The sequence below is a fragment of the Eurosta solidaginis genome, chromosome 2 (genome assembly GCF_040869045.1).
Source record: "Eurosta solidaginis isolate ZX-2024a chromosome 2, ASM4086904v1, whole genome shotgun sequence".
NCBI classification, from domain to species: domain Eukaryota; kingdom Metazoa; phylum Arthropoda; class Insecta; order Diptera; family Tephritidae; genus Eurosta; species Eurosta solidaginis.
This window is the reverse complement of record NC_090320.1, coordinates 250,477,195-250,503,456: the sequence shown is the minus strand read 5'-3', so window position 1 is coordinate 250,503,456 and position 26,262 is coordinate 250,477,195. Positions and strand designations below refer to the sequence as shown.

Genomic DNA, 26,262 nt, shown 5'->3' with positions numbered 1-26,262 from the left:
CAAGTTGCAGGATATTATCCCACAGCGCATCAACAACCGCATCAACAAGCGGATGCGTATCAATTGGCTTATGCGCCGATATCCGCGGAACAGCAACCGCAGCTGTACTATCAACAGCAGCAGCAGGATGTTGCTTATGAAGCGCCGCAGTCCTCAGAATTTGTAAGCGATTATCAGCAAACACCAGCGCAACAAAGCGTGGTAGATCAAGTAGTCACGACGCTTGCGTCCATAGTACAGAATGTTACTAGTACACCAACACATGTCATAAGCGCTCAACAACAGACACAACAACAATACGCGCCAGAGCCAGCGCCAATGAACTTTAAACAATCAGCCACGCAATATGAGGAATCAGTGCCTCTACAAACGTTTGCAGATACTGCGCAAACCTACGAAAGTTCGCAACAATACGAGCAGCAGCCGTACGAGCAAGCGTATGAACCGCAATCGATTGAAGTCGACGATCAGCGTCCAGACGTGACTTTCGGCCAATTCGAGCGGGACGAGATTGAATCTATACCTGCAGAAACCACAGATGAACCACAAGTGCCTCAATCTGAGTTCGAGCAACATCATCTAGAATCCGCCTCTCCAACTGCGCCACTAGCGCCGTATTGCGCGCCCTTGCAACCATTGCAAAATGTACGAGCTCCAATCGCACAAAATTTAATACAACAACTTACAGATCCTAAAAATCTTATAGCAGAACCTACTCAACATCATGAAACAACCTACGCTGAAGTACTATTTGGTTTAAATAATGGTGGCAGTAATGCTTTCCAGCCATCCAGTCAACAACAGCCACAGCCACAAAAAATTCGGATAACAACAACACATTATGATAATACAAATACAAATAGATTACAGCAAATAAGATCTACAACCCAAACTGCAACGACAACAACGACATATGCGTCAACGACACCGAACAATAATATTTTCTATAACAGTAATACTCGACAAACATATAAGTCTCCTATTCGGGATGCTTCGGCAATTCAGAGAAGAGAGGACACAGCAACATATTCGCGTAAAGAACCGCAACAACGGCCACAAATAGGTCAACGACGAAGTAATTCGAAACAGGGGCCACATAACGATTCTCCGCCAACGTCTACGACGACGACGCACGAAGAATTAAAGGTTAGAGATAAGCGTGAGAAACAAGTGAAACGTGAGAAGCCTGAAAAAGAGGTGACACTAGAGAAACAAGAAAAACATAAAATAGAAAAAATCGAGAGGCGAGAAAATCTCGAGAAACAAGAGAAATCCGACAAACAAGAGAAACATGACAAGCAAGAGAAACCCGACAAACAGGAGAAACCACAAAAACCTCTGAAAGATCTCAGCTCAACACCATCCAGCAAACCTCAACGAGACACCACAAAACATGCACGGGAGAGTAAACAAGTCAAGCTAGCTGAAGTTGTAACTGAAATTCATGGAGAGACCACAGTAGAGGCCGAAGCGCCATCTGCTATGGGAAGGACAGACACAACTCAACAGCCAGCTAATGCTACAAACAAACCCGAGCATGAAAAAGAGTCCGAAAAAAAACCAGTAAAACCTAAAAAACAAAGGAAACATAAACATTCAGGTGAAGTGGAAGAACCTGTGGAAAAGAAAGAAAAATCAGAGCCCACGCCAAAAGAGACGTTAAAACCAAGCCCTGCTAATGAAAAAGTTCCTGCAACTGCTGAGAAGCCTACAAAGGCTGCAGCAGAAAAAGTAGTTCCTAAAACTAATAACGTTCCTTCTAGTGAAAAAGTTACAGATGTCAAGTCAAGCACAAAAGACTTTATTGCAAAAGAAAGTCGCAAAGATATACCAATGAAACCGGCAAGAAAAGAAAAAGCGAGAGCGCAACGTAAGCATACAGCAAAAGAAGTAGTTGCGGAAGTAGAAACTGCTCCACCAGACGAAACAAAGTCTACAAATGTGATAACGACAAACGGCAGCAAAACAAAAACGACTATAAGAACAACAACAATAACTAAACGTATAACGAAACGTATTATAACAAAAATAATTGATGGTAAAGAGGTGACAATTGAAGAAGAGGTCATTGATAGTGCTGAAGAAGAACCTCTGATTGAGACTGGGCCTGTTACGATTACCGAAGTTGCTATGGACAAGGACGCTGCGCAAAAACCCAAAAAGAAAGAGAGGAAGAAGTCGAAGAGTCCGAAACAGCCAGAAGTGCAGCCAGCGCAAGCTTTAAGTGAAGTCTTAAATACAGTTAAACCGGAGGAGAAAGAAGAGACCAGTGCACACGCCGCTGTAACTGAACTTAAGCCAGCTGCGAAGAAGGATAAGAAAAAATCAAAGGGTCAAAAAGAACCTAAAGACGCCGCCCAAGTTGCAATCAATCAGAAGGGAATTACAGTTGCAATTACACGGCATGACACACCAACAACCGCTATTGAAGATAAACTAGAAATAGAAAACGCTAAAGAAGCGCACGATAGCGTTACGCTATTCATAGACGCTGAAAAGCCAAAATCAGAGAAGTCAACGAAAAAGGATAAGAAGAAGGCAAAGGCTAAAACAGAGTTGAAAGACTTACCAGTGGTAGACGAACCTAACATAACAATGATTGAAGAAAAATCTGCAATTTCCGAAACTAAATTTGAAATTGCAGAAGAGGATATACCGGATGCTGAGTTTACAGTGGTGCTTAAGAAAAAGCCAGCAAAGGAAAAGATTCCACTGAAGGAGGAAAACCCGGTAGCGCCCAAACAAAAGCCAGTAAAGGTGTCTATAACGAGTTACAGCTACGAGCAACGCCCACGACTTGTGGAACCAATAACCAGTGACGGCTACGAGTCACGTCCACGAATTGCGGAACCAACAATTGTTATTGAAGAAATTCCGAAGAATGTAGAGACTTTGCGACAAGAAACTGATAATAAACTGAGAGTAAGTAGTCAAGAATTAATAGATACGGGGAAGGCATCAACAGAAAAGGCGCCGAAGAAAGATGAGATAATGTCGAAAGATCAAAAAGAGCCAAAAGACTTGCCAAGTGAGGCGCAACAGTCAACAACTCAGGAAATCGCCAATGAAACTGTCGCCAACGAGACACCAGATGATAAGTTCACGGCAGTGTTGGAGAAAATATCAACGAAAGAAGATAAATCACACGAAAATCATGCAGAAAAAGACCTTGCTCCAGCTGCGCCTTCCAGCACGCCCTTAGAGCCTATGGTTGCGGTAGACATAAGAAGAACGCCTATTGAAAAGAGCTTAGAGTCTGAAGTGGCACCTACACCTATCACGATTAATCAAAAAGGAGTCACGATAACAATCATCAGACATGAGCAACACGAAAGAGCTCCAGAACAAGGAGTTATTATTGAAGAAATAATAGCGGAACCAGATAATGGTCCCAAACCAACCCTATCGCAATCTGCAGTTGCCAAAGACGTGAAAACTGAGAAACAAAGGACAAAAGACAAGAAAAAGACAAAGACTCAAAACGAGTCTAAAGATTTGCCCATTGAGAAGGATAGTTTTGAAGAAACCACAACAACAATTGATGAAAAATCGATTATTCCAGAAACAATAGTTGAAACTAGCACTGAGGATACGCCAGATGCTGAATTCACGGTTATGCTTAAAAACAAATCAGCGAAGAGAGATATTCCTCTCGAAGCTCAACCAGCGGAAGAGAACACTGAGAAGGAGCACATTAAGCATCAACCAGCTTTAGAACATGCACCAATGTCACCCTATAACGCACATTTACAGCCTATGCATGCGGTTGACATAGCGACTTCAGATGAGGAGAACTCAGTGTCTGAAGTGGAACCAACACCCATCACTATAAATCAGAAAGGAATTACAATAACTATTATTAGACACGAGCAACAAGAACGCGCTCCAGAGCAAGGCGTTGTTATAGAAGAAATAACAGATGAATCAGCGCCAACGCAGACGAATAACATTTTAAAATCAAGTAATGACCAATTTGTAAGCGCTGAAAATATGAAAGAAGCGATACCGATTAAAAAAGACAACAAAAAGTCAAAGGGCAAAAAAGAGCCAAAATGCTTAGCAGGGCAAGAGAAACAAACTAAGGTGAGTTTTGCAGAAACGACAACAGTGATTGAGGAAACATCGATAGTTCCAGAAACAAGTGTTAAAACTAGCGCAGAGGAGACAGCAGATGCTGAGTTCACGGTAGTGCTTAAGAAAAAATCAGTGAAGCAAGAGATTCCACTCGAAGCGCAACGTGATTTAAGATCTGCCCCGCCAGTGCCATATAGCGCACCATTGCAACCTATGACTGAGGTTGATATATCGACACCCCCGGAAGAGAAATCAATACCTGAGGTAGAACCCACACCTGTCACAATAAATCGGAGCGGAGTTACAGTTACAATAATAAGACACGAGCAACACGAAAGATCTCCAGAACAGGGAGTCATTATTGAAGAAATAACAGATGATATCGTTGAACCAGCGCCAACGGAGCCCGGTAGCACTTTAAAAGAAATTACTGAGCAATTTATGGACCCCGAATATAAAGAAACAGCGAAACCAAAGAAAAAAGATGAGAAAAACTCGAAGAGAAAGGAAAAGCAGAAAGAGAGACACGACAGCCAGAGTCTTGAAGAGAGAACAAATATGATTGAAAAAAAATCGTTAGTTCATGAAACTTTAGTGGAAACACCAATAGACAAAACACCACCAAAATCACTGGTGGAAGAAAAAATAGTGGAAGAGATACAAACTCCAAAACAAGAAACTGCCTCACCTAAAGAAGCACCAACACCTTATACAGCACCTTTGCAGCCTATGGGGGAAGTTGACAAAGCTATGCCGATTGAGGCGGAATCAGTTGATACAGTGGCACCAACTTCAGAAACGATTAATCATAAGAGTGTAGCAGTTACAACCACCAGCTATAGTTACGAACAAAGTCCACGAGTTTCAGAACCAGCTATTCTTGAAGAAATACAAGAGAGCGTTGAACCTATAGAGGAAACACCAGCAGTGGCTGCAGAAATTATTGCCGAGGAGAAGCCAGATGCTGAGTTCGTGGTAGTGCTGCGAAAGAAATCAGTCTCTGAAGACAATACAGCAGAGATGCCGCGAGCACAGTCGGCAACACCTATTGAGCAACAAGCGGGGCTTACAGCACCTTATACTGAACCATTACAGCCTGCTGTTGAGACTGAGAACCCGACCTTGAATAAAGAAAAAACAATATCTGAGTCAGAGAAACACTCACCTACTCCTGAAATCACTGAAAAAGAACTAATGAGCGTTGTAGAAGAGCCAACTCTAGAGATCATAACACGCGGGGAAGAAATCTCTTCTACTGATGGTTACGCCACATCTATCATCAAGACTACCCGAAAAGTATCAACTCTAACGACGCGTACAAAAATTATACGCATTGAAGATGGCAAGGAAGAAATTTTGGAAGAAGAGGAACATACGCAAAAAACACCAAACGAAACTGTAGAGCAAACAATAAGCATCGTCGAAGGTAAACCGATTGTACAAAACATAGTTTTAGAACCGCAAACTGCAGCGGGCGTACAAAATAGCGAGCAACAGCCAAAAATTGAAACCTATTCGCGTATAACAACCGATGGCAACATAACAAAAACGACAACTGTGATAACGCGTAAAATTATAACAAAAATTATTGATGGTAAAGAAGTACTCATAGAAGAAGGTGAAGAGATGAGTCCGGTTGAGGAGGAAAAAGAAATAGTAAACTTAATTGAAGAAGAAGAACCGACTGGTGAGAAAGAAACCGTGACCGAAACTGTGCTGGCAGAACTAATTATTATAAATGAGCCTGTGCCTGAAGCAGCGGTACAAGCCATCGATATAGTTGAACAGTTGAATAGGGAAAATAGCAGCGATTTTATTAGGCCTGAAACTGAGGCAGTTGAACAAACGCCTAAAACTACGAAGAGGGATAAAAAGAAGAATAAAAAAGAAAAGGATGGGAAGCAAGCTGTCGAAGTCTCTGTTGAAACAGCAAATAGAGTTCCAGAAACGGAAGAAGCAATAGCGATACAAACAAATACTGAACTGGCACGAAATGACCAACTTAATGAAACAGTGAAACCAGACACACCAGAACCCACAACAATAATTCTCCCAAAAAAACCAACAAAGCAAGTCACCTTTGCAATTGACTTCGAAGATAAGGAGCCCGTTGAAGACTTCACTGTAGTGCTCCCAGTCAAACCAAAAGCCGACATTAAGACGCTCACCAATGAATTCTTAAACAACGAAAAGCAAACGCTACCACCACCTACAACAAACAAAGATACTGAACAACAAGCTAATATATCGGATAAGCCGATTGTACAAAAAGTTGCAGAAATAACAATTACAGAGCCACAGCCTGTTTTAGAAACTACAGAGCCCCTGAATGAAATAAGTGCAATACCGAATCGAGAAGAAAGTGAAGCAATCTTAGATGAGATTGGTAGTGGCGTAGTGAAAACTACGACCATACGTAAAACGAAATTTATAAAAAGGATAACACAAAATAAACAAAACTATCCAGAACCAGAGGGTAGTGCACGAACGCCCACGCCTGAACTGGATAGCCACGATGTGGCGGAGGAAGCCAAGGAAGCGCGGAAAGTAGAAAAGTCTGAATCGGTTGTGCGGGAAACTGATGATAATAGCGGTATTGTTAAGACAACAACCGTACGTACAATGAGTATTAAGAAGCAAAACAATGATGAGAACGAACAAGCGAGTGAAACCATTGAAACAACTGAGGAGGAGGATGAGAAATCGGATGTAGTTAAAAAGGGAGCAAAAGAAGTAGAAAATAATGCGCCTTTAGATAAACCGGAGATTTCAGATGTAAGCAAAGTTACAGCCAACGAGGAAACGCAAAAACTCGCAAGCATTGAACAAACGGAGCAAGAAGCATATAACGGTGAAGTGGTCAAAACAATACGTGTGCGTAAGACGAAAACAGTCAAAAAGATTGCACAGAATGTAGAAGAAGCGACAAGTGAAAGGAAATCGATAGCAGAAACAGCGAGCGTACTACGCGCTTCTCCGGAGAACAATGAAACACCCATCGAGTCAAACGAAAACGGTGGCATGATCAAGACTGTAACTGTACGCACGACAAGCTTCGTACGACGTATACCAAATGAGCAACGCGAGAATGATAGCTCAGAGACACGCTCTGAAACGAGTGAAACGTCGTCAGAAACAAACGAAGCACAACAAATACGCTCACCAACAATGTTGATTGAAGAGCCCACCGAGAGCTCAACAACAACTACGCAAACAGATGGAGCTATTATCAAAACAACAACAGTACGTACAATGCGTTTAAATAAAACAATCGCTTCAGATGGACGTATACTATTGAAAGAGACTGACAATCCAGATGATGTTTTGGTTACATCAACAATTGAAATGCCTGATAAGGCAACATTGCCCGGTGTAAAGACGACAACAAATGATGTCACTGGATTGACTGAAACTCTAACAATTGCATACGCACCAAAAGAGAACGTGAAGCGCGCGACAGATGATGTTGATGAGGTTCAAATTATTGATATGGCCGATAATGTTAGCGTGATTGAAAATACAGTCAACACTGGTGCAAAATTAGTTGATTTAGAAGCAAAAGATTTAACAAATGCTGAGGAACAGCAGCAACGCATAAAACATCGAGAAGAGCTCAGTAAAACTCAGGATATTACACAAATCAGGAATAAAACATTAATTACGAAAGCTGCTGAACAAACGACCAAATCTACCACTACCGTTACGAAACGTACACGACTTACAACAGTACAAAGACCTAGTATAGAAACACAAGACCAAACACCTTTACAAGTAGTAAGCGAAATTGACGAACCCAATATAAATGTATCAGGTGAAGTGCGTAAGATTGCGCTTATAACTCATGAAGAGAAATATAATGAGCCCAAAATAAAAATGCATTTCGATTTCCCAGCAATTACTTTGCGTGTAACAGAGACTGTAACAGAACAATTGGAAAATGTAGAAAATGCGACAGAAGAGAGAAGATTAGTAGAACAAGAAATAAGACATGAAACACAAACTGAGCAGGTTTTAAGGGAACAAGTAACAGAGCGAAACGTAGCAATGGAGGAGCAAATATGTGAAGATTATGAGATCGTGCAAGATAAGAAGAAAAATACGGAGAAATTGGAAGAGGTTCTTGGGCATCAGGTTGATACAGTTCAAAAGAAGTCTAACACAACATGGTTTGTGGACGAGATCAGCGCAGAACAAAGTGAATTAGTCAAAAACAGTGATTTGAGTACTCAATATGAGTTTGAGACAGTTAACGAAGGCAGTAAAGTGATAACAGAAAAAACTGAACCAGTAGAAATACCGAGAGAGTCTATGAAAAATCTTGATGTAGATGTGGTAGTAGATGTTAAGCAACAAAGTGATAAATTTAGTATAGAAAATGAATTGGCTGCAGAGAAAATGATAAATGAAAAAGTAGCAGAAGAAAAATTTCTGGAAGAAGTTATAAAAGAAAAACCAACAGAAACAGTAATAGAAGAGAAGATTGCAAAAGAAAACGGAGGAAATGAAATAGTAACAGAACACAAGCTGACAAAAGAAACAGAATTAGCAGAGACCACCAGAAAAACATTGACACAAGTAGCGATTGAGAAGCAGATTACAGAACAACATACTAGTGAAAAACTTATTACAGAACAGAGCGAGTTTATTGAAAATGTAACTCCGATTATAGAAGAACAAAGTTCTATTATTATCAATAATAATAGTGATGCAGTACCGGACACAAGCCATATTCAAACCGAGAAAGTAGAGAACTTAAACGAACCCATTGTCAAACAACCCCAACCTGTAGATAAGAAAGACTTTGTAGCCGACTTAACTGCTGAAGAACAGGAATTATTTGAAGATATTAAAAAGAAACTATCTAAAAAAGATAAGAAAAAGCGGCCAGCTATACCAGACGAGTTCTTGAACCCACAGGAGGAACTTGGCACAAGTACAATAGACTTTATGCAAGAAGAACGTTTTGCTAGTGAAGTTAGTAAGTTAGAACAAGAACCAAAGCAAGAAAGTGAGGAAAAGGTTGTAGATATTCAAGAAACTGCTGCAGAAGATAGAAAAACAGATCTAGCGCATAATATTTTACATGATATTGGTCTAGAACAAGCAATTAAATTGAAAGAAATTAATAAGTCAGATGAACGTTACCACGAATGGGTTGAGCGTCAGACACAAATAGAAAACACTAGAACAAGTGAGGTTAGGGTTGAACAAAAGGTTGAGAAAGAAGAGCACGATGTTTTCAAAGAAGAAGAAGAAGTGCAAATTATAACAGAACTACCACTTAAAGAACCCACTAATATTGCTAACGCTAACGAATTGCCAACTGCTGCTACAAATATTAGGTCTAATGATCTAAGCTTTGAGTTACCTAAATATAATTTAAAAGAATTACAATTAGCTGCAAAATCTTATAATGAAATGAGTAACAAAGAACCGTTAGAAGAAGTGATACAAACAAAAGATATGCCACAAACAAACCCAATTACAAATGAACAACAAGTAAGGGAAGTAAGTGAAAATAGAGGTGATCTAAATATTTATTGCTATGAGGTACCACATTATGATCTTACAACTCTAGCACAAGCCGAAGAAATATATCATGCACTGAACGAAGCAGCACAAAGGAAGCACAAAGTAACCGAAACTGTAAGTAAGGTAAGTGTTGAAGTTGAAGAAGAATTATTTGAAAAAATTGAGGAGCTAGATATTAAGGAGGATAAACTAGATGAGTTAGTTGCTAAGAACGAAAAAGTGAAAGCTCCCAAAGTGAGCGAAGAACAGAAGTCAGTAGAACAATTAAAAGAAAAGACCGCAGGCGAAAACAAGCCAACAGAAAAAATCAATGTTTCTTTGAGCGAAACGAAGACATCCTATGATATATGCTCTCACGAAACAACTACCACAACAAATACAACTACGGTAGTAACGAAAACTCAAGAGATCAAGGTTTTGCAAGATGATGAAACAATCAACGCTACGGAGGATGTACCCTCAAAGAACGCTGCACGTGAAGAAATTAAAATTGTTTCTGAGAAACCTGAAGCGGTGCCATCAACTAAAGAAGCAACGCATACAACCACAACATCGACTCCCATAGTCCAAAGCGCAGTTGGCACTGCCAGTAACTTATTGCTAAACTACATGAGCTATGAAGTTCCCAAATATAACGTAAATTATATTAGGCAAGCGGAAAAGTTGTTGGGTGAAATACCGGCAAAGCAACAAGTCGAAGAAGAAGTGAACTCAAAAATACCGAAAGATCTTACCCAAAAATCAGTTGAAATTACATCAGCTGCTGAGGCTGCAGCAACTACGAGAGAAAAAGAAGAAAAGAGCGCAGCAGTAATGGAACCACAATATTATTCATTCGAAGTACCACGTTACGATCAGCGAGCTTTGCACGCTGCTGAGAAATATTTGCCGCTATTCATAGCACAAACGAACGCGAAACAAATTACGGAACAAGAGATTGCAGAAGATCAAAGACCAAATGAAGAGGTTGCAGAAGAATCAGAGGGGCACTCAGATGAAATAGTTTCGCAAACAAATATGATCACAGCAACAATAACAACCCTTGTAACTGAGACGAATACAAAATCGGTTGAAGAAGCTGCTGAATTGGTTGCGAAGCTAGAGAGTGCGACATTGGAAGAAAAACCAATGGAAACGGCCATAACTGATGAAACACCGGAAGAAGTGGTCAAAAAGGTGCCCGTTGATGAGAAACAAGTTGAGTCCTTGAAGGAAGAGCCAAAGAAGCCTGCTTATGCTGGTCTGCCCATTGATGAGTCTTCCAGCACATGGATGAATGTTTTAGATGAACCAGTGGTATTTTCAGACGAAGATGATGCCACTGAAGAGAAGACTTCTAAGGCCATCACAAGCACAACCACAATTGCAACCGAAACAGTAGAAGTGCAGGCTCCAGTCACTACAAACACTGTTGAGGAAGAAACCCCATTGGAAGAGATCATAGAAAATAACGCTATTGAAGAGAAACCAGTTGAGGCGGTGCACGAAGCACCAAAGAAACCTGCCTATGCTGACCTTCCTATTGATGCGTCCTCCAACACATGGATGGATGTTTTAGATGAACCAGTGGTATTTTCAGGCGAAGAAGTGGCCACTGAAGAGAAGGCTCCTAAGGCCATCACAAGCACAACCACAGTTGTAACCGAAACAGTACAAGTGCAAGCTCCAATCACTGCAAGCATGGTTGAGGAAGCAAAACCATTCGAAGAAATCATAGAAAAGAAGGCTGTTGAAGAGAAACCAGTTGAGGCGGTGCAAGAAGCACCAAAGAAACCTGCCTATGCTGGCCTTCCTATTGATGAGTCCTCCAACACGTGGATGGATATTTTAGATGAACCAGTGATATTTTCAGACGAAGAATTGGCCACTGAAGAGGCTCCTAAGGCAATCACAAGCACAACCACAGTTGTAACCGAAACCGTACAGGTGCAGGCTCCAGTCACACCAAGCATTGTTGGGGAAGAAAAACCATCCGAAGAGATCACAGAAAATAAGGCCGTTGAAGAGAAACTCGTTGAGGCAGTACACGAAGCACCAAAGAAACCTGCCTATACTGGCCTTCCTATTGATGAGTCCTCCAGCACGTGGATGGATGTATTAGATGAGCCAATAGTATTTTCAGATGACGAAGATATCACGGAAGACAATTTGCCTGAGATTGTTACTACTAGAACTACTGTTGTTACTGAAACAGTCGAAGTACCGACACCGGCAACACAGGTGGTAGTTGAAGAAGTCCAAACAGGTGAGGAAGTCGTTGAAAAGAAAGATGCCGAAGTTAAAACAGTTGACATTGTGAAGCAAGAACCAAAGAAACCTGCCTACGCTGGGCTTCCTATTGACGAGTCCTCCAGCGCATGGATGGATGTATTGGATGAGCCAATGGTATTTTCTGACGAAGAGGAGCATTCCGGTGAAACTGTTTCGACCGCTACTACAACTGTAACGGATACGGTAGAGGTTAAGGACCCAGAGTTGGAGACCGTTGTTAAATCCATCGAAACGGTTGAAGAAATAAAACCAGTAGAGGTAATGACTGAAAAAGTTGTGAAGATGGCGAATGTTGTAGAACCAGCAAAAGTAGAACCAACGAAGCCAGCATATGCAGGCCTTCCAATCGACGAATCTACATCCACCTGGATGGACGTACTGGACGAACCAATGGTAATTTGCGATGAAGAGGACGAAAAGAGTGAGTCTCCTGAGCAGGAATCAGTTCAACAAGTAAGCACCACTGCGTTCAATTCTCAGGAAACTGTTACAACTACTAGCACGAATACAATTACAACCAGAACTGTGGGAGTAAAATCTACGGAGCCGAAGGAAACTGACAAAAAGCTAGTAGTTAAAGTCGTAGGAGAGGAAGAAGTGACACCGCCGGATGAGAAGCACCCATTCCCGGATGACAATGTTCCCTTGAAAATCGACCCAATCGAAACTTTTGCGCCTTACGACAATGTGCCACTCGCCCCAGAAGTAGTTACTTATCCCGTCGTTCAGTATCCAGATAACACAAATATTGTTCAAAGCGACCTTTTGATAGTCGGGCAATGGCCAGATAATAAACCGCTTCAAGAGGAAAAAGCTGTTATAGATACATGGTCAAGTGTTTTAGAAGATACGACACCCACTTCAACGAATAAAGCATTTACGTCGAAGCTATCGCCAAATGCGCCAGAATTTAAGCCATCCTACCTACGACAGGCGGAACCAGATACAAATGCGGTATTCCTAGAAAGTGAGCGCAGTATTATCAGCGCTACTGAAAAAGTTCAAAAGAAAACGAAGCAACCAAAGAGGGAGGTGAGTGTTCACAGCGATCAAGCGGTGGAGAAACCGCATGAGAAACCCTCACAACTCAATGTCGATGCGCCAGTTTTCAAATTGACGAGCACTTCAAGAGACTCAAGTGCATCTAGAGGTAAATCATATGCGGACATTGTTTTCAGTGAACACACGGAAAATGAGGAGAAAACAACTACTATACATGCGGTAGCCGAGGACAAGAAAACTGTTGTTGGCAAAACTGTAGAGCATAAAACGAAATCAATCGAGACAACCAAACCAAGACAAGACAAACCTAAGAAGGTGAAGAAAGAGAAACGTAAAGAAACGGCAGAGCAAGTTGTGCAGGCTACAGAAGAGATTTCACCGCAAGGCGTGGAAGAGGTGGTTGAGAAAATTGAAATAACGCCCGAACCCGCTGTAGTAGAGCAGCCCGCACAGACCGAAGCTGATGCCACACATGCACCATTGATGTCGTGGTCATCTATTGTTAAGAAACCCGGAGAATGGGTAGATGACATAGTAAACAGAACCAAAAAGGTATTCGTAGAGGGCGAAAAGATAGTATCAACTTCCGATAGTAAAGTTGAAAAGAAGTCAGAGAAAAAATCGGAAAACAAAACTCAAAGAGATAACTCAAAGGATAAACCGCCAATGCCCGAAAAAGAGCGTAAAGCTAAAAAGTACAAGACTCACAGTAATAGAGAAGATTCACCAAAACCAGAGAAGCATGTCGCGGAACCCGTTACGGAAGAAAAGTTAAAGCCTAATCCCCTAGAAATTTCCGAGTCTGAAGAGTTGAAAGAGATAGATCTCAGTCCAATTTCGTCTGAAGACGAACCACGAAAGATTACTGAACCAACGACTACTGTGGAAAGTACCGAGCCTGCAAAGCCGCAGGAGGGTGCCATGTCTTGGGCTTCAATGGTAAGCAGACCCGGTGAGTGGATAGATGAAACCATTACAAAGCCTAAACCAATAGCAAAACCAGTTGCTGCGAGTGAAAAAGCGAAGGAGCCTAAGCGAAAAGAGAAGAAGACTAAACAAAAACAAAAGCCTGAAAAAGTTGTTAGAAAAGTTGAATTTCTCATTGAAGAAGAAGTTAAAGAGTTTGAAGAACCGCGTACTGAGCTGGCTGCCGAAAATGTTGAAACATCAGAGAGTATAGATATGGAGAAGGAAGCTCCAGTGAAAATCGCAGCTAGCGTAACTGAGGCTCCACAGCAATCGGATGCATTTTCGTGGGCTGCCTTAGTGAAGCGTCCAGGTGAATGGATTGATGATATCAAGGAACGTAAAAAACTTGACAAGCACCCAGAGCATGTAGCCGCTGAAACAGCAACAAGATCAGAGAGAACGAAGAAGCCAAAACACGAAAGAACAAAAATAGTTAAGGAGGGAATTAAAGAAACCAGGCACAGGGCAATTGAACCAAAGGAACAAACGCCACCCGAAACCACGGACAGTGATTCTGAGCGGTATGATAAACAACCCATCGTTGAGTCTACTGAGTTATCTTGGGCTAAAATTGCTAGTCAAAAGGATGTTTCGCAGCATATTTCAAAAGAAATAGAGTCAAAGAGCAAGGCTAGCATTAAAGAAACAAAAGAAGTAACTAAACCGAAAGAAGTCGCTCAACCTAAAGAAGTCGCTCAACATAAAAAAGTTGCTCAACCGAAAGAGAAATCAACTCTGGTCGGTAAAACAGAGTTACCAAAAGAAACAGGCCCGTTTGAAACCACAGCTGCTCCCTCGAAAATGTCATGGGCTTCGATAGTTAGCCAGTCGACAACAGACTTTATCAGTAATGAACGTAGCAGACCTGTGCCTGAAAAGATAAAAGCTTTACCGCAAAAATTAGTGAAAACTGAGAAGACCATTGTTGAGAAACCAGTGATAAAAGTCAAAGAACCAAAAGAAGACCTGGATGATTTCGAATGGAGTAATTTATCGGAAACAACTCCCACCGTGATACCTAAATCGGATGATGTTGTTGATTGGTATGACGACGAAGTAAGAGAACCCAAGTCTTGGAAAGATATGATTGATGAAGATGATGATGACATATTCTCATATAAAGAACCTGTGTTAGCTGTGCAGGTCGAAAAGGAAACAGAAATGGTAGTAAAAGAAGAAGAAATACCTACTGAGGACCAGTCGGAACAAGAAATCAGAAAGGAAGAAACTATAGTGCTAATGGATAAAGAAGAGAAAACGGCAACAAATGCTCCGATAACCGACGTTAAAGCAGAGCCTGAAGAAATACCTAGCGTATATGTTGAGGAAGTAGAGCCAATAAAGACTACTATCGAGGAAGTGGCAGAACTGGCGACTGCAGAAAAGAAGCCAGTTGAGCTCATAAAAGACGAAACCAAGGAACCGGCTGAGATCAAAGCATCAGAAATACCATCAATAGTTGATGAATCCGTGGAGGTCATTGAAAAGAAACCAAGTCAACCTGTAAAGGAAGAACATAATAAACCTGCTTACGCAGGTCTTCCCATCGACGAGTCTTCCAGCACGTGGATGGAAGTCCTCGATGAACCTATGGTATTCTCTGATGAAGAAGATGATACTGTTTCTCAAAGAGTTACTAGCAAAATCGCGATTCTAGCTGAAGCGGTCGTAGAGGAAATTCCTAAAATACAAGAAATAGTAAAAGAGGAAATCACAAAGGATGTGATTGAGAATGTAGCTCCTGAAGTATCTGCAGTCAATGAGGTTGCGGAAGTGAAAATATTGGAGAAAAAACCTGCTTACGCTGGTCTACCAATCGATGAAACGTCTAGTACTTGGATGGACGTACTCGATGAACCAATGGTATTTTCAGACGACGACGAAGAAACAAGTGATGAGACTACTGCTCCTACTACAACTACAACAACTGTTGCAACAAATACTTTGTTTGAAAAGTTGCCACAAACGAAGACTTTGGAAAGCACATCCGTAGGTCTCGCCGAAGAACCATTTGGGGAGAATGAGCGAGTGAATCTAGTGGAAATTAAAATCGAGGAGGTTTCTAAAGTAGAAACTCCTGCAGAAGAGCCAAAGAAACTTGCTTACGCTGGTCTACCAATCGATGAAACGTCTAGTACTTGGATGGACGTGCTCGATGAACCAATGGTGTTTTCTGACGACGACGAAGAAGCAAGTGATGAAACAACTGCTCTTACTACAACTACAACAACTGTCGTGACAAAAACTGTTGTTGAAGAGGTACCACAAACAAATAATTTTGAGAGCACATCAATAGATGTCGTCGAAGAACCATTTGGGGAGAATGAGCGAGTGAAGCCAGTGGACATTAAAATCGAGGAGGTTTCTAAAGTGGAAACTCCTGCAGAAGAGCCGAAGAAACTTGCTTACGCTGGTCTACCAATCGATGAACCTTCCACCACATGGATGCATGTACTTGATGAACCAATTGTGTTCTCTGATTTTGATGATGAGTCTTCTACACAAACCGTAACCACAACTACTACTGTTGCAACTCAAGCCATCGATGAGCCGAAACCACAAGTTGAAAAAGGGATTTTCATGGAGTCTCCGATCGAAAAAGTTGCTGAAGTGAAGGTTGTGGAAGAGAAACTAATTGAACCAAAGAAACCTGCTTATGCTGGTCTTCCAATTGATGAATCGTCTAGCACATGGATGGATGTACTAGATGAGCCAATATTATTGTCTGATGAAGAAGACATTGCTCCTGAGACAGAATCTATCCAAACCATTGTTCTAACTAAAGCGGTAGAGGTACCACAAGCTCCATCACAAGTAGAGGAAGAGCAGCCCGTCGTACTGGTTGAGAAGTTGACACCAGTAGTACATCCAAATAATGAAATTGTGGAAGTGAAGACTGTAGAAGAAAAACCCACTGAACCTACTAAAGAAGGACCGATTAAATCTTCTTATGCCGGTCTTCCAATCGATGAGTCCTCTAGTACTTGGATGGACGTTCTCGATGAGCCAATAGTGTTTTCTGACAATGAAGATGTAACTGATGAGACCACATCGTTTACAACAGATACAACGACTACAATAACAACTGCCGTAACAAAAATCGTAGCTGAAGAGATTCCAGAAACAGATTCTTTGGAAGATACATCAATAGTTATCGACGAACAAGTAATAGTGAAGAATAATGAAGTGAAACCTGTAGAGATTAATGTCGAAGAAGTTACTAAAGTGGATACTTGTGAAATCAAAGTACCGCAGCTCGCATATGAAGAACCAATGAAAACTGTTTATGCTGGTCTTCCTATTGATGAATCCTCTAGCACTTGGATGAGTGTTCTCGATGAACCTATGTTCTTCTCAGACGAAGAAGAAGCACATGTTGAGACCACTGCTAGTACAACATATACAACAACTACTATAACTACCGTTGCAACCGGAAAGGTAGCAGAAAATATATCGGAAACCATAGACACAGACCACGTTTCAATAAAAACGGAAGAGACAAAATCGGACGCCACTACTCTCAAAGAGACTGTGAACACGGAAACCGTTGAAAATGAACCTGTAAAATTCGTTTATGAGGAAGCCAAGAAGCCTGCGTATGCCGGTCTGCCAATTGATGAGTCATCTAATAACTGGATGGACATGCTGGATGAACCAATGATCCTCTCTGATGAAGAAGAAACTAATGAAGAGACTTCACCGGCAAAATCTACCCCAACCAGCGATATCGAGTGCATCCAACAGGTGTCACCTAAAGCTGAGGACAAACCAGCAGAAAATATTAAGGAAGTGAAACCAGCGGAGCCTACAGTCAACGAGGTTACGAAAATGGAAGCTATTGAAAGCATATTTGTTGAGCCTGTTAAGCAAGAACCTCAAAAACCTGCTTACGCCGGTCTTCCTATAGATGAGTCTTCCAGTACATGGATGGATGTACTAGATGAGCCAATGGTATTCTCTGATGAAGAAGATGAGACTGCTGCTCAAACCGTTTCCACTACGATTACACCGTCAACTCTTGTGACTCAAAGTATTGCAGAAAAAGTATCAGAAGCAGAGACGAATGAGGATGTCTCCATTCCCGCATTCAGCACAGTTAAGCCTGCTGAAGAAAATCCATCGGAGTCATATATGCGCGACTACTCCTTACCTACTTATGAAGAGGCTACAAAACCACGCATCTCAACATCATTTGCTACAAATCTTACATCAAACACAAACGATGAGCTAGTGAAGCCCAACAAAAAGATCAAAGAAAAGAAATCGGTCGAGAAAATAGCAGAAAGCGTACCTGAACAACATGAACCTGTACAAAAAATAGATGAATTTAACGAAGAATCAAAGGAAGAGCCTTGCGTGCCAGCATCTTCGTGGGCTAGTATTGTTACTGAAACCTTGGAACTAGAAAAACCAGTAGTGGAAAAGGAAAAGACCAAAAAGAAGAAAACGAAGAAAGAAAAACCAGAAAACCTGTCACCAGAAGAGAAGCCGAAGCAAAAAGTTGTTAGATTTATTGAAGAGCAAAAATATTCTGCATTGGAGGCGAGTAAACCGGAACCCAAACCAATACTTGAGAAGGCTGAACCTGAACCAACACCTCCCGTATTGCAAGGCATATCATGGTCAGCTATAGTTAAGCAGAACAACCAAACTGTGCCGGAACAAAAAATAACAGTTCAGCAGCAATTTATACCCGAGCCCAAAAAGAGCGCGGAAATCGTAGAGGAACAAAATATCGTTGAGGAGCGGGAGGTCGTTGTAGTAGAAGAAACAATTGAGGAACACAAGCATAAAGAAAAAACGAAAAAGCAAAAGTCGAAAAAAGAAAAGTCCAAGGAGATGGCGCGGGAGCTTACTAAGGTCATTATAGTTGAGGAAAAAACGGTAAAGCCTAAAGAAACTCTTGAGATGACTCCGGAGCCAATTTTAGTAGAAGAAACCAAACCTGAGCTGCCTAAAGTCAACGAAAAGCCAAATGAATCCGCTTTATCCTGGTCCGCTATTGTTAGTCAAAATATTGTTGAAGTGCCTCTGAACGATATTCATGATCTTACGGAAATTGTTGGAAGCAGAAAGGCTGCAAGAGTAACAAAAGTGGAGTCAAAGGAGATACCAGAGCCGCTTTTAAAAGACATAAGTAAAGAACAAATACACGTCTTCATTGATTACGAACGACAACACTCTAAAACGTCTCAAGTGAAAGCAAAGAAAGGTAAACCACAAAAAATTTCGCCGAAAGTCGTCGAGTCTACTGAAGAGCTTGACAAGCCCATGGAGTCGCCTATGGAAACTCCGCTTGTCCAACCACCGGCGGAAACTCCACTTTCCTGGTCAAATATAGTTGCGCAAGAGCAGGAAGACGAGTTTATGCCGCATACTGAAATCGAAACCACTGTCACTGTCAAAGAGGCCACTTATCAGCCAAAAATGTATGAACAGTCGGATCTCATTGAAACAGCAGGGTTAGTAAAACCACAACCAACGCAACCCAAAGAGAAAAAAGAGAAATCCAAGCAACATAAAAAAGAAAAGATTGTGAGTCCAGCAGCTGCGAACCAAGAACGAGAAGAGTTTGAAGAACCCACGACACACATTGAGAAGCCAGTGAAGGAAGTAAGAAAGGAAATTGAAGGTGTTGCGCATGAAAAGCGAGTTGAGGAAAAACCTGTTACAACACCAACAGTTTGGGCTAGATCGGAAACATATGCCGAGGTGGTGCGCAAGTCTGGTTTGATGGAAAAATCTAATATACGATATCAAGAACCTGAAGTTAAGCAACAAATAGCACAACCACAAAGAGCAGTAGTAGAAGTGAACGAAGCTACAGAGTATGAGACGCCCACTACTGTGGAAGACTTTGTGGAAATTGAACAAGAGCGCACAGAAAAACTTGATGAGGAACCACGAGATACAGACTCCACAACAACAATCGAAACGTACATCGAAGACATTTTAGTACAACCCCAAAACCAACAAGAATCAAGCGTAGAAGAAACGCCCACAATAGACACCGAATGGCCAGCTGGAACACCCACATTATCGTGGAAAGAAATGATTGAGACTGAAGACATAGAACCAATTCAACCAGAAACAAATACCTCATGGTCGTCGGAAATGACATGGAAAGAAATAGTGGAAGATAAAAACCAACACTCCACCGAACCAGGAACATCTTCGTGGGCGTCGATTGTGCGCAGCTTCGCACCACAAGAGCTACAAGAAACAACACACACAACTTCGCACGAAACACATACAGTGACACCAACGCGACCATCGCGAACAATTCAACGAGCACCCATCATACAAATAACCGAAGCGCCTATTGAAGAGCCTGAAGATAGCACACTAACGAAAGATAATGAAGGTTTCCTTGAGTGCATTTCGAAGAAAGAAAAACGCAGACGAAGATCGCGCTCACGCTCACAACAATCACAACAGCCCACGACACACGCGCAGAAGTCAGAGAAGACAAAGAAGGGTAAGCATGGCAGAGGGATTGCACGTCAAGACCAAAGTCCAAGTGTTGAGCAAAAAGAAGTGGTAGAGATCATAACCAAAAAAGAAATTGTGACAGCAGACATCACAGGCGAAAACGCTGAAGAGCCAAGGAATGTTATTACACCAGTTACAACTGGGCTATCATGGGCAGCAATTGCGGCGCAAAATGTACCCGAGCCCATGCAACATATTCGGCCACTTTATGAAGCAGACAAAATAAAGTCGAAAGAGACAGAAACAACCGTTAAGAGTGCAGAAAGAGTACAAGCAAGCATACCAGTAAAACTTGAAGCAGAGCATGAGAAGACGAAAAAACTGAAAAAGAAGAAGAAGCATGCTCAAACTATTGAGATGGACGACGGAAATGTGATAGTGAAGGAACAAGTAAGTGTTGCCCCCGCAAAAGAAATCAAGCTGCCCAAAAAAGCTGAAAAGGCAACTGAGGTCGTAGAAGAACAACAAAGGGATCGAGAAGTAATCTCGATACAGTCAGCAGTCGGTCAACCCACTACATGTTCAGCGCTGGCACAGAGTGAACCAAGCGAATTTGCACCAGCTTCCCAAGACTTACCTGAGGTATATCAGCCATCCTCCTGGTCTGCTTTGGTTGAGAGCGAAGAAGAAATCGCAAATGTTACAACTGACTTCCTTGAAATTGAAAGAAGATCCACAGAAGAGCATAAACCAATTGTGGATACCCATGTGACTGGAGGTAGCTATGCCGTAAAGACTGACGAGTTGCCCTCGAAGGTGACGAAAATTGTTTATGCAGAGCAACCAGAGCCAAACAAAATCGGTAAGATTGTTAGAGAAACCACGACAACGACTACTACATGGAAGAGTAGCAAAGAGGAACCGCACACCATTGAGATTGTACAGCTCGTCAAAGAAATCGAACCTAAACTTAAGGGAGTAGCAGAATTTAGGGAATCTTCCGCTGAGCCTGTTGAATGCTACGGATCCGAATCAGTCCCAGTTGTAGAGCCAACTCTTCAACCTAAGACACCCGCAGCATCCACAGATCTCGATATCGCAAAAGACTTTTTAGCAATTGAAAGATCACTTCAAGAAAAGTCAGAGTTCAAAGAAGTGGTTGAAAAATCTGCATCAGTTCAAGAACCAGAAAGGGCACAAAACTATGTTCCTGAAGAGCCTCAAACCACTCAGAAGCCTCAACAAGTGGTAGAGGAAGCCAGAAACGATGAGGAGTTCGAATTTACGATGGAACCTCAACCAGTTCCAGTGGAAACAAGCATTATCACTGAACTCTTGGAGACTGTTGCTGAAGAATCTGCCAGCATTGCTCCTGCCGAGCAAGTACAAGATATTTTATTCATGACATCAGTTACGCCCGCAGTGCTTGATATCACAAAAGACTTCTTAGCAATAGAAAAGTCACTACAAGAGCAAGCTTTGCCATTGAAAGTGTCTGAATCCAAAGAGCCCATCGAAGAACCTACATCAGTTCAAGAACCAGAAACTGCACATAAACTTGTTCCTGAAGAGCCTGAAACAACTCAGAAGCCTCAAGAAGTGGTAGAGGAAGCCAGAAGCGATGAGAACCTCGAAGTTACGCTAGAACCTCAATCAGCTTCAGTGGAAACAAGCGATATCACTGAAGTTGCAGCATCCACAGAGCTCGATATCGTAAAAGACTTTTTAGCAATTGAAATATCACTTCAAGAAAAGTCAGAATTCAAAGAAGTGGTTCCAGAACCAGAAACAGCACAAACGCTTATTCCTGAAGAGCGTGAAACAACTCAGAAGCCTCAACAAGTGACCGCCAGAAGCGGTGAGGAGTTCGAATTTACGATGGAACCTCAACCAGTTGTAGTGGAAACAAGCAGTATAACTGAAGTCTTGGAGAATGTTGCTGAAGAATCTCCCAGCATTGCTCCTGTCGAGCAAGTACAAGACATTTTAATCGTAACATCAGTCACGCCCACAGTGCTTGATCTCACAAAAGACTTCTTAGCAATAGAAAAGTCACTGCAAGAGCAAGCTTTGCCATTGAAAGTGTCTGAACCCAAAAATCCGATTGAAGAACCTACATCAGTTCAAGAACCAGAAACTGCACAAAACCTTGTTCATGGAGAGCCTGAAACAACTCAGACGCATCAACAAGTGGCAAAGAAAGCCAGAAGCGATGATAAGCTCGAAGTTACGCTAGAACCTCAATCAGTTTCAGTGGAAACAAGTATCACTGAAGTGGCAACATCCACAGATCTCGATATCATAAAAGACTTTTTAGAAATTGAAAGATCACTTCAGGAAAAGTCAGAGCGCAAAGAAGTGGTTGAAGAACCTACATCAGTTCAAGAACCAGAAACTGCACAAACGCTTGTTCCTGAAGAGCCTGAAATAATTCAGAAGCCTCAACAAGTGGTAGAGAAAGCCAGAAGCGATGAGGAGTTCGATTTTACTATGGAACCTCAACCAGTTGCAGTGGAAACAAGCAGTATCACTGAAGTCTTGGAGACTGTTGCTGAAGAATCTGCCAGCATTGCCCCTGCCGAGCAACTACAAGACATTTTAATCGTGCCATCAGTCACGCCCGCAGTGCTTGATCTCACAGAAGACTTCTTAGCAATAGAAAAGTCACTGCAAGAGCAAGCTTTGCCATTGAAAGTGTCTGAAACCAAAAATCTAATTGAGGAGCAAACGGTAGAGAAAGAGCCCGAGCCTCTAGAAAAAGTGGAAGCTCCCAAAGAACCCGAAGCTCATCGGGAACCTGAAACAGTGGTCGTAAAATCAGGTGAGGTCACTGAAGTTGCTGAAGAACCATCAAAGGTTGTTGATATGGTGCAGGAGCCTGCAAAGTTACCCGAAGTAGCCGAAGAACCAACAAAGACCCTCGAAGTAAAAGAAACCATAACCGTCGAAGCTATGGCAACATCTGCTTTACCTGAAACGGTAATAACGAATTTAAGAACAGAACTACCATCAGCTCTGAAACTTATAGAGAATGTTGCTTTCGTAACGGCCGACTCCTCTAAAACTCCCGCTGTACTCGATCTCACAAAAGACTTCTTATTTAAAGAAAAGTCACTGCAAGAGCAAGTTTTGCCAGCGAAAACGTCTAAGTCTGAAAAGACAAACGAAAAATCAATTGAAGTCACTGCAGTTGCGGAGGAACCTGAAACGGTAATCGATGTGGTGGAAGAACCTGCACATACCAAAGGAGTGGAAGAACCTGCAAAGTTTATTAACGTAATCGAGGAGCCTACAAAGACTAGCGAAGTGATCGAAACGATAAACGTTGAAACCGTGCCATCATCTGTTTTACCAGAAGAACCATCAGCACTCACAACTCTTGATCTTACAAGGGAGTTCCTAGACGAAAAAGCCCTACAAGTCAAAGTTCAGCCCGAAAAGTTGGTCCAGCCAGAAAAAGTGGCCAAAGAGGTTGATATTGTACAAGAACATAAGAAAGTTGAAGAACCGACAACCATTGAAAAACTTGACGCGCCCACACAACCTCAAAAAGAGGTAGAAGAAACAAGCCTGATCAACGAAGTGGTCGAAGAACCTTCAACTACCATCGAAGTAATAGAAAGTACGACGATGGAAACTACAGAGAATAATCAAATATTAACGCAAACGGAAGCTTCACTAACGGTCTTTGATGCCGCTCAAGAGCTTAGTCCGTCATTGATCGAGCAAAATCAAGTGTTTATCGAAAATGAGCGTGTAGCTAGAGAGAGTGAGATCGAACACCAGAAAAACGTTGTTGAAGATATAGATTTAGAGCAGATCGTAGATGAGTATATAGTTATTGAGTCTAGCGAGCTCGATGTTATTAATAGGGAAATGTTACGGCACAATTTGCATTTAGATATACCAACTTTAGTGCGTGCAGATCATCAGGAATTTGAAAGTAATTGGCAATTGAATTTAGAAAAAGAAGAGAAACCATTAGTTGATCTACAACTTCTGGTAGCAGTCGAGGAGCCTCTTGAAAGCCTAGATTTAGTTGAAAAACCAGCCGCGGTAACAGAGGATGTAGTTGATGAAAAACCTCAGGAATTAGTAATTGTACCAACCCGACCCCTCGAACTTCCGCAAGAACCAACAAAGCACGCTGATACGCTACTACTTAATCTTAGTCGAGATAATTTGATAAGACAAGCCAATACCCACACATTACTAACACAAAGTGAAAGTTTTTGGACTTTATATCTACAGACTATCACTCAAACCGAACATGTAACTAAGACTGAAACTATAACGGAAGCAACTGAAGTGGTTGCGAAACCCGTAGTAGAACCATATGATAAAACTAACACACAACAAAAGACTGAAGAAACACAATATACCGAACAAATCATTCCCGTTGAACAGCGCTCACAAGAAACTACTGTGCCGAATCTTGAGACGCTCTGTAGAAATTTGTATATGGATGTATGGCATGCCGATACTAACAGCGAATTGAGCATAGCGAGAAACGAACCTGCAGTAATTGAGCAAGTAAGCGCTGTTGTCAAAGACCAAGCGAAAACAATTGAACCCACAATAGATGAACGCGAGCCTGAAGACTTAGTAGATATAGTAGAAGAAATGGTGACGGAAAGGACAGACAAGGAGAAGTTAGAAGAAGAAGAGGGAGAAAATGAAGATGAGGGACTTGTAATAAAATCAGCACGTGACTTTGACGAACATGACAAACGTGACGATCGCGATCCTGGTAGTGGTAGTAGTGGTAATGTTACACCAACACCTGAACCCGATAGCTCTGCGTACAATCCGAATCAAAGCTGTTCCTCTGAGTATATGTCAACTGATTTACCAGGCGGTGTAGGACATTGGCGCGATCAAAGCACTTATCTTGCTTTAGATGTGCCAATAGAAGAAGGCGTTAAGCCTCATCACCATTTAAGCAAGACAACAACATCGTCCGATATTCAATTTGTGCACTCACAAGCGCCGCTTAAGTTACTAACTGAGACTAAAACGCAAATAGAACTAATCACAGCTAATGCTGACGCAGATAAAGCAAATGCAATTAAACAAGAATCCCATACTAGCATAGCAACTGAACCATTGTTATCATCATTCCCGATAGTAACCGAACTCCAAACTCCTCCTACATCCTCAAGCTCAACTCATTTCCCTGAAACAAAACCCAACTCATCTTCCGTCCTTGATGCAAATCCCAGCACATCCCGCGTCTCTGAAACAAACCCCAGCTCTACTCCTATCCTAGACGCAACCCCAATCCCCGTCGCAACAATTGAATCCCAAACCAAGAATGTATCCGCAAACACAACCACTACTAGTACTGTTGTTGTTGAAACTGACACCACTACAGCAAGTAAGCTAACACATTTGGCAAACGCCATTATTAATAATACCGTTAATGTGGCAACAAATGCAACAACAACAACGTTAATGGCTACAAAAGAGGCAGCGACTGCTATGCTTGCGCCAATTGTAGCAGCAGTTGTTGATAAGGCAACAACACCACCAGCAATAACAGAAACGACAACAGCATTAACAACAACAGCAACAACAAATATACCTGATATCACAACAACAGCAATAGCAACAAAATCCGTAGATAAAACAGCTGTTTTGCCAGCTCGTGAAGAAGGTTTGGTTGTGAGTGATACACAAAAAGAAGCATTGACAACAACAACAGCAACTGAGACGTCTATTAGCGGTGCAGAAGCGCCGCTACAAAATACGGTGATAGCACCGTTAGCACCACTTACAACGACACAAACAACTACAACAACAACAACCGTTACGGATGAGTTATATCGTCCGGAATTTGTTGTCAATCCTCAGCCAAGTGTTATTAAGCGTACAACAACAACAACAACCATAACGACAACCACCAATGGCGCCACAACAATAACAACAAGCGATGCATATGATATTCAACAACGACAACTGCAACAACAGCAACGGCAGAAG

General features: G+C 41.8%; 1 protein-coding gene across 9 annotated transcripts in view; it reads left to right on the top strand.

Moving 5' to 3' along the window:
- Msp300 (Muscle-specific protein 300 kDa) overlaps nucleotides 1–26,262 on the top strand; it is a 480,743-nt gene that overhangs the window by 376,540 nt on the left and 77,941 nt on the right. For all 9 annotated transcript variants that reach the window (XM_067767583.1, XM_067767586.1, XM_067767584.1 and 6 more), the window contains one exon: nucleotides 1–26,262. This exon is cut by the window's left edge and continues 1,773 nt beyond it. In XM_067767583.1, the coding sequence (XP_067623684.1) occupies nucleotides 1–26,262 (26,262 nt within the window).